General features: G+C 37.0%; 1 protein-coding gene across 1 annotated transcript; it reads right to left on the reverse strand.

The window, feature by feature from the left end:
• Window positions 1-3,417: 3,417 nt before the first annotated feature.
• Window positions 3,418-14,401, reverse strand: LOC115924811 (slit homolog 3 protein-like). Its single transcript, XM_030987662.1, has 4 exons — window positions 13,426-14,401; window positions 11,653-12,291; window positions 5,378-5,688; window positions 3,418-4,080 (listed from the first exon to the last, which is right to left on the reverse strand). The coding sequence occupies exons 1-4, from the start codon at window positions 14,399-14,401 to the stop codon at window positions 3,418-3,420; spliced, it is 2,589 nt and encodes an 862-aa protein (XP_030843522.1).
• Window positions 14,402-14,742: the final 341 nt, after the last annotated feature.

A 14,742-nucleotide genomic window follows, 5' to 3' on the forward strand; every position in this document is an offset into this window, starting at 1 on the left:
TTTAGACCCACTTCTTGAAATGTATTCATACGCACACGCACCACTCTTACAGAATATTTTAATGGTGATTTTATTCATCATGAAATATGATATTTCACATTGCTTCAGCTATTTTAAAGATATAGGTGAGTACTATAGTCATACAGTTACATTGCAAAAAAATTATGTTTGACATAAGACTGTGTCCTGTGTAAGTTTTGGAATAATCAAAGTGAAAACAAGTGACTAAATTTAAATGACCGTCGAACACACTCCACAAAGAAATAGGTATATGGAATAGTTGGAAAATACAGCTATTTCTAGTTCTATTTCGAATGATGGAGCATTTTCAGAGCAATCATTTTTATGAGATATATTACTATAATATTCCTCCAAACCGACATACATAGAACGAGAGAGACAATAAATATTTCTTTCCTTTACCAGAAATCAATCTTCTCTTTAAAGCCCGTCTGCACTAGTTTGGCCAGGAGGGATTAAACCATCCAGCATGGTCACTGACAGGTGGTTATTTCATCAAATCAGCTCTCAATTAAAATAAGAAAAGGGAGATCATCATGATTGGGGACCAGCGGTCACCAATTGGGCATTATTTGCTATATAGAAGGCGCAAGTAGCTACAAGTAGTGCAGTCCCGCTTTAACGAGATTTGGATACAGACCATTTTCCCTCATAGAAGCTTTTCAAAAAAAAAAAAAAATGCAATAACAATTTAATATCTTGGTATATTTCATCCTTTATATAGTGAGTCAAGCAAGTAGAAAACCAGAAAATCCTGTATCCTACAATTTATGAAAGACAATACCATCAACACCTAACTAAGTCATATGGTATATCTCTATAAAAACAAGATATTTGTAATAATTTTTTTTTAATTTACTACGCTATAATATATTCAATGTATATTCAATACTCAAAGTTGACACTAGCATAAGTATATATAAAAACAAAACTACAACCGCTATGTAACATTTTCTTCATATGAACATGTTATATTTTCAAAACTTATATCACCTTTATTACAAGACACATTATATATGATAAAGCACACAAAATATTTTAAAGTAATGAAGCTATGAAATAACTTAATTAGGCCTATATCAAATGAAACAACATTAAATATCAATCAGCTCTAATTATATCATGGAATTTGCCTTGAGCAAAGCATCATCATAATAGGGTAGGTGTTGGAAATTAGAGACCCTAAGCACATTTGCATAAATTACATAAACATGAAAAATGTTACACATACAGAAAGATTTGTATTCTCTTCAGTAACGTCTTCTCTTTATTTGGCAACAAAATTGTGGTCATAATGTAACTGATTAATAAGATATCAATGATTAATGACGCCATCACCAAAAGTCTCTCATTACCTACATGTGTAGGTAATAAGGGATAGTTACAAATCAAGGCATTTTAAATATATTTTGAATGAAAATGGAATTGTTATAATTAGTTCAAACACTTTTTGAAAGAGATACATGCAGCAAATAAACTTACTGTAATTTTAAGACAATTTTAAAACAATGTGGCCAAAAATATTTCTGTAGCTTTTTGTTTACAGTAATAAAGGTGCTTTAAATTATGTTTAAATACTTTCAGAATAATTTTCTGGCAATGTGAATTTTACATTGAACAAACTTACAGCATAGAAACAACTTCTTAAAATGAAATGCATTCAAATTAGAATGGTGACACGAACCACCAAATATGTTTTATGGTAGTCTTTCAACATGAAATAAACAACTGGAGGAAAGTAGGCCCCCATTTTGACCTGGTGTCCCCGATTGCCTACACACGTTTCTGATCAGACACCATTCATAATGTGCATTGCAACACCCAATCACAACACACAATGGCCATAGGTTTTATGTGCTGGTTGGCACACTTCATAAACTTCCTTTTAAAACTAATTTTTAAGAGCCACCCCTAAATTTCTGCATACACCACAACATTCAGGAAAAATTGTGTTTTTATATAATATCAACATTGCTTATCTTGGTCAATTTTGCCAATTTTCTCGGAGAAAGAACGCATTGTAGTCTTCGAAATGAATTGGATATATGCAGTAGTATAATTGTTAAAGGCCACATATGGCGCTATAGCAATATTGGAGCCAACACAGACAGACAGTGATTGGTTCAAGATTATTGGTCTCCAATTCCCTACACCCAACCCACATAATATGCATTTAAAATCCAATTACATTTTTATCTTTGTATTTAGTTTTTTTTGTATTTAAATTATTTCAAATTGCCGTGCATGGATAAATGAACGATGCTTGATGAATAAAAAAAATAGCGAAGACGCAACATCTATATGGATTACAACCGTATCAATAACCTTGGTGCGAGTCAACAACAATTCAACTGCAGTTCGGTTCGGATTTAAGAAAAAAGAGATAAATAATCAGCCTAGTATAGTTCAGAAGAGACCATTTTATTACCTGAAATTATTTACAGAAAACGTAGTAGGTCCATGGTTTGGGCAAATAATAAAATAAGTTGTGAAATTTCTCTTTCTTCTCATGTTGGAAAGGCATACACTAGAAGAAACATCCCATGAAAAGGATTACTCATAAAATCCCCTCATATCTCAAATAATTATGATGAGAAATAGGATAAAAATTGTGAGCAAAGTTTCTTGAGACATGTATGTAGGTCTTTATATTCATTTCAGTGTGCAGTACATGTGACTTCAATTTCTTTCAATTTACTATTCTAATACCTAGAACAGCTTACAAACATGAATTCTTACTGTACTACTTAATCAATCTTTCCCAATAAGTGCCACAAGTTTTCTTTCACAATTAATTTAGATGAAGAGTACTCAATAACATTTATAACATTAACGACATTAAACAAAAAGCTAAAAGGCTAGATCAATGTACATGTTATTATTTACATTGATCTACATTTGCCACACTCAACCCAGGTGATGTAAATGGGTACCTGGGAGGAATTAATTCCTTGAAATGCTGGAGCGCTGTATACGGCAGCAAGGCTAAAGCCGGGGTAATAATAAATGCGCCTCGAAATAGAATTTCTAGATAGATAGAAATGCCTATTATTATTACAATTATTATTTCCATTTTCCCCTCCACTACAGGTAAACTACAGATTTTCTACTGAAAAATTCATTGTCAAGAGCAACATTTGTTAAAAAGTATGCATCAAGTTTGAATATGTTAGTAAACCATTTTTTCACGAGAGGCTGCAGCAGCTAGATCAAGAACTGAGTTTTTGTATTTGTATCTTGAAAATTATTTTCACATGCAACCTTTCCCTACGACATACTCTATCTTGAAGGTTAAAGATAGCACACGATACCGAGGTACAAGAAGACTTTCAATTAGGCTTGTTTCTTGAATTCCATTAACCGTCATATTTGTATCACTGGTAGGTTTTAGAAGGATCAACCTTGCACGAATCGCGGCCTAGGGAATCTCGAAATGAACAGCACCCCTGCAAGGATTTGAATACCTTTCTTTAACTCTAGTTTCTTTGCCCCATTGCTTAGAATATCTGGCGCTTCTTCACCAGAAATATCATTTTCGTTGCTGACGTTCCTGATCAGCGGACATAGCTCCTCATCCGTCAGTGTGGCAAGGGTCCTTCCTCGAAGATGTATTGGTGTCCAACAGGTCAACGTGTTTTCGTTGGAACGCATGTACCATCTGTACAATGGACGCAGGGAACAGTCACAGCGCCAAGGATTGGGATCGAAAGAGATGGAACGAGAGACTTCTGGCAGGGTCAGGGGTGAGATATTGACAAGGTCATTGTTACCGAGCAGGAGATCAAAGTGGCCCATCTTCACAAGTGCTTCATGGCCGATGACCTGAAGGTGATTGTCCTCGAGGTTTACCAAGACAAGGTGCACGTTGAATCTCAGTGCATGCATTTGTATGCTTGTGATGGCATTACCCTTGAGATTCAAATACGAGATTCTTGGTGTCAACTTGAAAGAATCTCGCTCCAGAAGGTTGATGTTATTAAATGACAGATCTAGTTCCGCAACATGCATCGCTTTAATTGATGGAATGGGAATAAAGGAGTTGTATCGTAGGAATAGTTCCTGTCAATTGCCAACGTGAGATTAAGTGGTTCGTTGCTGGCATCACGTCGATGGAAGAGGGTCACATTATCCATGTACAGCGAATGAAACATGTTCCTACCTTGTTTGGAGAGCAATTGTTCAAAGGGCATGTAAGGAATCAGTGTGTGCGATATTGCCAGTGATACAAGTTTAGGGAGATTCAGGAATACGCTCATTTCAACTACACTTATAGGATTATCAGACAGGGAGAGGGTCGTGAGCTGATCACAACCTTCGAATATGAACGAGGGTAGGTATGAAATCAAATTCGAATCGAGATATAAGTCCTTTATCCTACACGCCAAGTGGTCAGTAGTAGCGTTTGCCACGGAATGTTGCGCAAAAGGGACAATTCTCGTTAAGTTTTCGATTCTATTTTTTCGGGCATAAAGAAATCGAACGGTGGATGTATATGGTAAAACTAAAACTGGCAACAAATTTCCATCAAATACACATGTAATTGCTGTGTTCGAATTAAACTCGCAAGTATTCACGTTGGATATCTGGTTGTAACTCATATTCACAATAGATAATCTTGGTAAGTGATCCAACATGTCAAATGTTGACAAATTGTTGTTTTGCAGCAGGACCTCGGTAAGAGCCAGACCGCCGTTTAACGTAATGTTAGTCAACCCATTACTAGAAAGATCAATTGAAGTTAAGAATTTGAACTCTAGATTATTAAGAAAAACTTCTTTATTTCATTATTTCTCACGTGGAGACTAAAAAAGTTTGAAAATATTTGTGTCAATGCTGGCAATTTAACTAGTCTGTTATCATTAAACACAAGTATTCCTAGATTATTACACCCCAGGAAAGCCGTTGGACTAACGTAAGTAATATAGTTATCGAGAAATGAAACAATATGCAAGTCAGTCAGATTCTGGAATTGTTCCACCTCAGATATCTTATTATGTTGAAGATATAGCACATGCAGTTGTTGAAAGGATGTGGGATTGTGTCGGTTGAATGCCAAAATATCGTTGTCATCCACTTCAAGGGTTCTTACATTTGGAAAAGATTTGAGAAAATTAAGATCACTGAGTCTATTCCCACTCAGTTTTAAAGTGAAGACTGAATTGATGACAGCATAGTTTTGACTTATCCCATCTGGACGCTTTGTTTCTAGTACGGAAATATTTGTAATATCATTGTATGCAACGTTAAGATATACGAGGCTTGGGAATATTGTCTTGTTAACTTCTAGTGTACCATGAAGATTACAATGGGAAAGCGTTACATATTTAAGTCTGTCCATTATAGGTATGTGGGATACATCTTGTAAAGAATTGTTACTCAAGTCAAGGATCTCTAATGCGTCAGTGTCACCAAACCCAACAAGTGACTCGATGCGATTTCTACCTATCTTGAGCACTGTGAGGCTTTGACCAAGCCTGATCTTCGGAAGAGAGCTGGGTGAGTTGTTGTCAAGTGACAGAGATTTGAGCTTGTGTGGTATAACATGGGCAGCTCTTTGGATGAGGTTGTTTTGCAGATCTAGAAGCTGAAGGCGGGGAGACCACTTAGATCTGGAAGAGACCTGATGAAGTTGTTTCTCATGGTGATCGTACGCACAGCATACGCTGTCTGGGATTCTGGTATGTCAAAAACCCTGATCCCGCATGAATCGGCAGATAGATCAGTGATGACAACACGACTGTCTGCAAAAGATCTAATGAAATTAAAGGATATGTCAAGGGAATCGAAAACCACAAAGGGAGAATCCTTGATAGCCAATGACTGGATTAAATTTGAAATCGCGATCAAGGAGATCTTCGGGAGAAGGCTCATAAAACTCAGGTCAGTCAGGAGGTTGTTAGACAGGTACAACATGGTAAGAGCCGACATGTGCTGAAATGCATGTGGTTCAATAATAGATATGGCGTTGCGGTTTAGGTTCAATCTTTGTAGGCTGGTCAGGTTTGGAAAGGATTCCGTCTGGATCATACGAATGTTATTTCTAGATAGATCGATTCCCCTAATTTCAAGAGATATGTTGGCAGTCGGAACCTCGGTACGTAGTTGATTGCGACAGTTGACATAGGCAGATGAACATTTACATGATGTTGGACACTGCTCTCCTTCCGGTTCCACAAACGAGAATAACAGCATAAACACAAATACACACATGTAATTGCTAGTGTTACACTGAACTCGCTTTACTTCAGCACAGAATGCAGGGTTGGCCATTTTAAAATATGAAGGTTTCGTGTCTGAAATACTTGACCAAGAATGGCGACTGCAGAAACAAACGGGGGAAATGATAAATGTAGTACTCTGAAGACAGTTTTATCTAGAACTTCCAGATTTGTCCCTTATCTTTTATGCCTTCCTCGCGAAATACCCACGGAATTTCGTTTTCTTTTCTTTCTAGACAAATGATAAACATTTAAAACAATTTGTTTAACAGCTTGCATTGTGTCAGTGACACCAATAACTGACTTTAAAGAGTTTTATAGTTATTACTTCTTTGCCTGCGGATTTTTGAAAGATGAAGATAGATATATTTGCCAATTTTTAATGGACTTTATAAAGGCATAAATCAATTTTCATTATCGTTTAAAAGTGTACTAGCCTTTTATTAGTTGAATGACACCGATACATTGGGAGGGATGTTTTCATTAAGGCAGGTATTACGAAAAAAAGAGAGAAAACAGAATCAACAAAACCAAAACCAAAAAGTGTCTTTAAAGTCTTTGGCGGACATATTGGTAAATGCAGATTTAAGTTGCTCATAATAAGATCGGAAGAGGGTATTGAACCTCCCGAAGTCATTGACATTAAGAACACATCCATCTCCACTCAGGTTTTGTCAAGTGTAGAACCTATCTATAAACGCCTACAGAGGCAAACTGTCTGTTTCCTTTGTAAGACCTTTATAGAAAGGTTTTATTATAAAAACAGAAATAATAATAATAATAATAATGGGTTCTTGTATAGCGCTCATGTCATTCAGATTTGTCCCTCCTGGCGCTCCCGATTATTACACCCATTTACCAATCGATATTATTGGAACAGCTGCCAAAATCAACACATTTGGTTTTAATTTGTTTATCAATCTTTGGTTTTCCATTTCTGCAATTTGTCAACATACCAATATTATATTTTTTAATCATGATAGGGTATGTTATTTTATTCCTTATTCGTATCTTTTAAATAGTGTCAAATTACATGAAATTACATGACTTTTTTTTTATTGTAGGTTTTATGTAGTAGTATTTAAACCGCTCGTAGGGAGGACAAATTAGTATCTCTGTTGCATGGTATGCATTTTCAAACACTTTTGAACATTTCTGCAGTTCATTACAATCTGAAACATTGAGGATTCGTTTTAGTTGTAGCCATTGTTTACGCTAGTTGCACAGCGCCCTCTTCAGGTTCCTGCGTACATACAATCTTCGGTTCATGTGTACAATATATTTCGTTCGTCTGGTGCCTAACTACGTCTACACAGAGCGGCTATATCTATTTATATTATACTTACAATTTATAAGTTTGTGCATCGTGCTTTTGTGCTTTTCATGTAAAGAAAATCGGATGTAAATAGCAGACCTTCGGTGAAAAGTTATTTTGTCAATATGTTCGTTTTCTTTTCCCGGCATCAATGCGACTCACTTCACACTTTATCGTATTATATTCACCGTTTGTTTGATGTTGTCTTTGCCAAATATTACCACTACTACTACTCAGGCGCGTACGCAGGGGGGGGGGGGGGGTTTTGGGGTTAAACCCCCCCCCTTTGGAAATTTTGTGTGTGTAAACCCCCCTAAAAAAAACCTAAACCCCCCCCCCCCCCCCCCCTTTTGGATTTTTTTTTTTTTTTTTTTTTTTTTTTTTAATTATTAAAAAAGAAAAAAAAAAAAAAAAATTATTCCCATGGCCGACCTAAAAAAGGTGACCTTACCCCCCCCCCAACGGAGCAAAATGTCAAATTTCCAATTTCGAGACCAAAAAAAAAAAAAAAAGTGTCCTCTTACCCCCCCCCCCCCCCCCCCCCCCCCCCCCCCCCCCCCCCCCCCCCCCCCCCCTCCTCCTCCCCCCCCCCCCCCCCCCGCTTATTCAGCGGTCGGCTGAGTCGTTGCGATTTTTTTGGGACCAAAAAAAAAAAAATGTGTCCCCCCCCCCCCCCCCCCCCCCCCCCCCCCCCCCCCCCCCCCCCCCACTTATTCAGCGGCTGGCTGAGTCGTTGCGAAATTTTCGGACCGATTTATAAATGTTAAAACCCCCCCCTTGAAAAAATCCTGCGTACGCGCCTGCTACTACTACTACTACTACTACTACTACTACTACCACCACCACCACTACTACTACTACTACTACTACTACTACTACTACAACTACTACTTCTACCACTACTACTACTACTACTACTACTACTACTACTACTGCTGCTGCTGCTGCTGCTGTTGCTACTACTACTACTACTACTACTACTACTATTACTACTACTACTACTACTACTACTGCTATTATTACTATAACTACTACTTCTACCACTACTACTACTACTACTACTACTACTTCTACTACTACTACTACTACTACTTCTATTACTATACTACTACTACTACTACTGCTGCTGCTGCTGCTGCTGCTACTACTACTACTGCTACTACTACTAATACTACTACTTCTACTACTACTACTGCTACTTCTAACAGTAAAAACAAATTGAACAATTTCATGTCATGGTTCTAAGTTTTACATAATTTGATGTAGACTGCAAAAGGGACATTGTACCTTTAAGGTACCCATGATTTACGGGGCAAATATGTATAACAGTTGAATATAGGTGCGATTTGAAAGGCACATTAAATTTGTGTGTGTGGGTGTGTGTGTGTGTGTGTGTGTGTTTGTGTGTATATTGGGTTTTTACAGACGTGTATCAATCAGATATGATTGTTGACACTAGCATAAGTATATATAAAAACAAAACTACAACCGCTATGTAACATTTTCTTCAAATGAACATGTTATATTTTCAAAACTTATATCACCTTTATTACAAGACATATTATATATGATAAAGCACACAAAATATTTGAAGTAATGAAGCTATGAAATAAATTAATTAGGCCTATATCAAATGAAACAACATTAAATATCAATCAGCTCCAATTATATCATGGAATTTGCCTTGAGCAAAGCATCATGATATAGGGTAGGTGTTGGAAATCAGAGACCCTTAAGCACATTTGCATAATTTACATAAACATGGAAAATTTTACACATACAGAAAGTTTTGTTTTCTCTTCAGTTACTTCTTCTCTTTATTTGGTAACAAAATTGTGGTCATGATGTAACTGATTAATAAGATATCAATGATTAATGACGCCATCACCAAAAGTCTCTCATTACCTACATGTGTAGGTAATAAGGGATAGTTACAAATCAAGGCATTTTAAATATATTTTGAATGAAAATGGAATTGTTATAATTAGTTCAAACACTTTTTGAAAGAGATACATGCAGCAAATAAACTTACTGTAATTTTTAAGACAATTTTAAAACAATGTGGCCAAAAATATTTCCGTAGCTTTTTATTTACAGTAATAAAGGTGCTTTAAATTATGTTTAAATACTTTCAGAATAATGTTCTGGCAATGTGAATTTTACATTGAACAAACTTACAGCATAGAAACAACTTCTTAAAAACTTTTTAAATGCATTCAAATTAGAATGGTGACACAAACCACTAAATATGTTTTATGGTAGTCTTTCAACATGAAATAAACAACTGAAGGAAAGTAGGCCCCCATCTTGAACCTGGTGTCCCCAATTGCCTACACACGTTTCTGATCAGACACCATTCATAATGTGCATTGCAACACCCAATCACAACACACAATGGCCATAAGTTTTGTGTGCTGGTTGGCACACTTCATAAACTTCCTTTTAAAACTACTTTTTAAGAGCCACCCCTGAATTTCTGCATACACCACAACATTTAGGGAAAAATTATGTTTTTATATAAGATCAACATTGCTTATCTTGGTCAATTTTGCCAATTTTCTCGGAGAGAGAACGCATTGTAGTCTTCGAAATGAATTGGATATATGCAGTAGTATAATTGTTAAATGCCACATATGGCAGAATAGCAATATTGGAGCCAACACAGACAGACAGTGATGGGTTCAAGCTTAGTGGTCTCCAATTCCCTACACCTAACCCACATAATATATGCATTTAAAATCCAATAACATTTTTTTCTTTGTATTGTTTTTTTTTTGTATTTAAAATTATTTCAAATTGCCGTGCATGGATAAATGAACGATGCTTGATGAATAAAAAAAAAAAATAGCGAAGACGCAACATCTATATGGATTACAACGGTATCAATAACCTTGGTGCGAGTCAACAACAATTCAACTGCTGTTCGGTTCGGATTTAAGAAAAAAGAGATAAATAATCAGCCTAGTATAGTTCAGGAGGAGACCATTTTATTACCTGAAATTATTTACAGAAAACGTAGTAGGTCCATGGTTTGGGCAAATAATAAAATAAGTTGTGAACTTTCTCTTTCTTCTCATGTTGGAAAGGCATACACTAGAAGAAACATCCCATGAAAAGGATTACTCATAAAATCCCCTCATATCTCAAATAATTATGATGAGAAATAGGATAAAAATTGTGAGCAAAGTTTCTTGAGACATGTATGTAAGTCTTTATATTCATTTCAGTGTGCAGTACATGTGACTTCAATTTCTTTCAATTTTGACTATTCTAATACCTAGAACAGCTTACAAACATGAATTCTTACTGTACTACTTAATCAATCTTTCCCAATAAGTGCCACAAGTTTCTTTCACAATTAATTTAGATGAAGAGTACTCAATAACATTTATAAACATTAACGACATTAAACAAAAAGCTAAAAGGCTAGATCAATGTACATGTTATTATTTACATTGATCTACATTTGCCACATACAACCCAGGTGATGTAAATGGGTACCTGGCAGGAATTAATTCCTTGAAATGCTGGAGCGCTGTATACGGCAGCTAGGCTAAAGCCGGGGTAATAATAAATGCGCCTCGAAAAAGAATTTCTAGATAGACGGCGCTTTAGAAATGCCTATTATTATTTCAACTATTATTTCCATTTTCCCCTCCACTACAGGTAAATTACAGATTTTCTACTGAAAAATTCATTGTCAAGAACAACATTTGTTAAAAAGTATGCATCAAGTTTGAATATGTTAGTAAACCATTTTTTTCACGAGAGGCTGCAGCAGCTAGATCAAGAACTGAGTTTTTGTATTTGTATCTTGAAAATTATTTTCACATGCACCCTTTCCCTACGACATACTCTATCTTGAAGGTTAAAGAAAGCACACGATACCGAGGTACAAGAAGACTTTCAATAAGGCTTGTTTCTTGAATTTCATTAACCGTCATATTTGTATCACTGGTAGGTTTTAGAAGGATCAACCTTGCACGAATCGCGGCCCAGGGAATCTCGAAATAAACAGCACCCCTGCAAGGATTTGAATACTTTTCTTTAACTCTAGTTTCTTTACCCCATTGCTTAGAATATCTGGCGCTTCTTCACCAGAAATATCATTTTCGTTGCTGACGTTCCTGATCAGCGGACATAGCTCCTCATCCGTCAGTGTGGCAAGGGTCCTTCCTCGAAGATGTATTGGTGTCCAACAGGTCAACGTGTTTTCGTTGGAACGCATGTACCATCTGTACAATGGATGCAGGGAACAGTCACAGCGCCAAGGATTGGGATCGAAAGAAATGGAACGAGAGACTTCTGGCAGGGTCAGGGGTGAGATATTGACAAGGTCATTGTTACCGAGCAGGAGATCAAAGTGGCCCATCTTCACAAGTGCTTCATGGCCGATGACCTGAAGGTGATTGTCCTCGAGGTTTACCAAGACAAGGTGCATGTTGAATCTCAGTGCATGCATTTGTATGCTTGTGATGGCATTACCCTTGAGATTCAAATACGAGATTCTTGGTGTCAACTTGAAAGAATCTCGCTCCAGAAGGTTGATGTTATTAAATGACAGATCTAGTTCCGCAACATGCATCGCTTTAATTGATGGAATGGTGATAAAGGAGTTGTATCGTAGGAATAGTTCCCTGTCAAGTGCCAACGTGAGATTAAGTGGTTCGTTGCTGGCATCACGTCGATGGAAGAGGGTCACATTATCCATGTACAGCGAATGAAACATGCTCTTACCTTGCCGGGAGAGCAATTGTTCAAAGGGCATGTAAGGAATTAGTGTGTGCGATATTGCCAGTGATACAAGTTGAGGGAGATTCAGGAATACGCTCATCTCAACTACACTGATAGGATTATCAGACAAGGAGAGGGTCATGAGCTGATCACAACCTTCGAATATGAACGAGGGTAGGTATGAAATCAAATTCGAATCGAGATATAAGTTCTTTATCCTACACGCCAAGTGGTCAGTAGTAGCGTTTGCCACGGAATGTTGCGCAAAAGGGACAATTCTCGTTAAGTTTTCGATTCTATTTTTTCGGGCATAAAGAAATCGAACGGTGGATGTATATGGTAAAACTAAAACTGGCAACAAATTTCCATCAAATACACATGTAATTGCTGTGTTCGAATTAAACTCGCAAGTATTCACGTTGGATATCTGGTTGTAACTCATATTCACAATAGATAATCTTGGTAAGTGATCCAACATGTCAAATGTTGACAAATTGTTGTTTTGCAGCAGGACCTCGGTAAGAGCCAGACCGCCGTTTAACGTAATGTTAGTCAACCCATTACTAGAAAGATCAATTGAAGTTAAGAATTTGAACTCTAGATTATTAAGAAAAACTTCTTTTATTTCATTATTTCTCACGTGGAGACTAACAAAGTTTGAAAATATTTGTGTCAATGCTGGCAATTTAACTAGTCTGTTATCATTCAACACAAGTATTCCTAGATTATTACACCCCAGGAAAGCCGTTGGACTAACGTAAGTAATATAGTTATCGAGAAATGAAACAATATGCAAGTCAGTCAGATTCTGGAATTGTTCCACCTCAGATATCTTATTATGTTGAAGATATAGCACATGCAGTTGTTGAAAGGATGTGGGATTGTGTCGGTTGAATGCCAAAATATCGTTGTCATCCACTTCAAGGGTTCTTACATTTGGAAAAGATTTGAGAAAATTAAGATCACTGAGTCTATTCCCACTCAGTTTTAAAGTGAAGACTGAATTGATGACAGCATAGTTTTGACTTATCCCATCTGGACGCTTTGTTTCTAGTACGGAAATATTTGTAATATCATTGTATGCAACGTTAAGATATACGAGGCTTGGGAATATTGTCTTGTTTACTTCCAACGTACCATGAAGATTACAATGGGAAAGCGTTACATATTTAAGTCCGTCCATTATAGGTATGTGGGATACATCTTGTAAAGAATTGTTACTCAAGTCAAGGATCTCTAATGCGTTAGTGTCACCAAACCCAACAAGTGACTCGATGCGATTTCTACCTATCTTGAGCACTGTGAGGCTTTGACCAAGCCTGATCTTCGGAAGAGAGCTGGGTGAGTTGTTGTCAAGTGACAGAGATTTGAGCTTGTGTGGTATAACATGGGCAGCTCTTTGGATGAGGTTGTTTTGCAGATCTAGAAGCTGAAGGCGGGGGAGACCACTTAGATCTGGAAGAGACCTGATGAAGTTGTTTCTCATGGTGATCGTACGCACAGCATACGCTGTCTGGGATTCTGGTATGTCAAAAACCCTGATCCCGCATGAATCGGCAGATAGATCAGTGATGACAACACAACTGTCTGCAAAAGATCTAATGAAATTAAAGGATATGTCAAGGGAATCGAAAACCACAAAGGGAGAATCCTTGATAGCCAATGACTGGATTAAATTTGAAATCGCGATCAAGAAGATCTTCGGGAGGAGGCTCATGAAACTCACGTCAGTCATGAGATTGTTAGACAGGTATAGAATGGTGAGAGCCGACATGTGCTGAAATGCACGTGGTTCAATAATAGATATGGCGTTGCGGTTTAGAATCAATCTTTGTAGGCTGGTCAGGTTTGGAAAGGATTCCGTCTCGATCATACGAATGTTATTTTTAGATAGATCAATTCCCCTAGTTCCAAGAGATATGTTGGCAGTCGGAACCTCGGTAAGTAGTTGATTGCGACAGTAGACATAGGCAGATGCACATTTACATGATGTTGGACACTGCTCTTCTTCCGGTTCCACAAACGAGAATAACAGCATAAACACAAATACACACATGTACTTCCTGTTACACTGAACTCGCTTTTCTTCTGCACAGAATGCAGGGTTGGCCATTTTGAAATATGCAGGTTTCGTGTCTGAAATACTTGACCAAGAATGGCGACTGCAGAAACAAACGGGGGAAATGAAAAATGTCGCACTCTGAAGACAGTTTTATTTAGAACTTCCAGATTTGTCCCTTATGTTGTAAGCTCTTCATGTGAAATACGCGCGGATTTTTAAATATTTCTTGGCTAGTCAAATTTATTTTAACTTTTTTTTTTTTTTTACCAGCTTGCATTGTGTCAATGACACCAATAATTTACTTAAAAGGGCAATGTGGTATTGCTTCTTCGCCTGCGGATTTTCAAAAAATAAAGATCGAGATACTTTCCAATTTATCGCGAACTTTATAA

The sequence above is a fragment of the Strongylocentrotus purpuratus genome, unplaced genomic scaffold, assembly GCF_000002235.5.
Source record: "Strongylocentrotus purpuratus isolate Spur 01 unplaced genomic scaffold, Spur_5.0 spur5_scaffold_16, whole genome shotgun sequence".
NCBI classification, from domain to species: domain Eukaryota; kingdom Metazoa; phylum Echinodermata; class Echinoidea; order Camarodonta; family Strongylocentrotidae; genus Strongylocentrotus; species Strongylocentrotus purpuratus.

Coding starts and splice junctions, on each gene's coding strand:
- LOC115924811 (XM_030987662.1), bottom strand. CDS start 14,401: ATGGCCAACCCTGCATTCTGTGCAGAAGAAAAGCGAGTTCAGTGTAAC. Junction 12,292..13,425: donor TTCCCATTGTAATCTTCATG/GTACGTTGGAAG, acceptor TCTCCCGGCAAG/GTAAGAGCATGTTTCATTCG. Junction 5,689..11,652: donor CAACGAAAATGATATTTCTG/GTGAAGAAGCGC, acceptor CCAGAATCCCAG/ACAGCGTATGCTGTGCGTAC.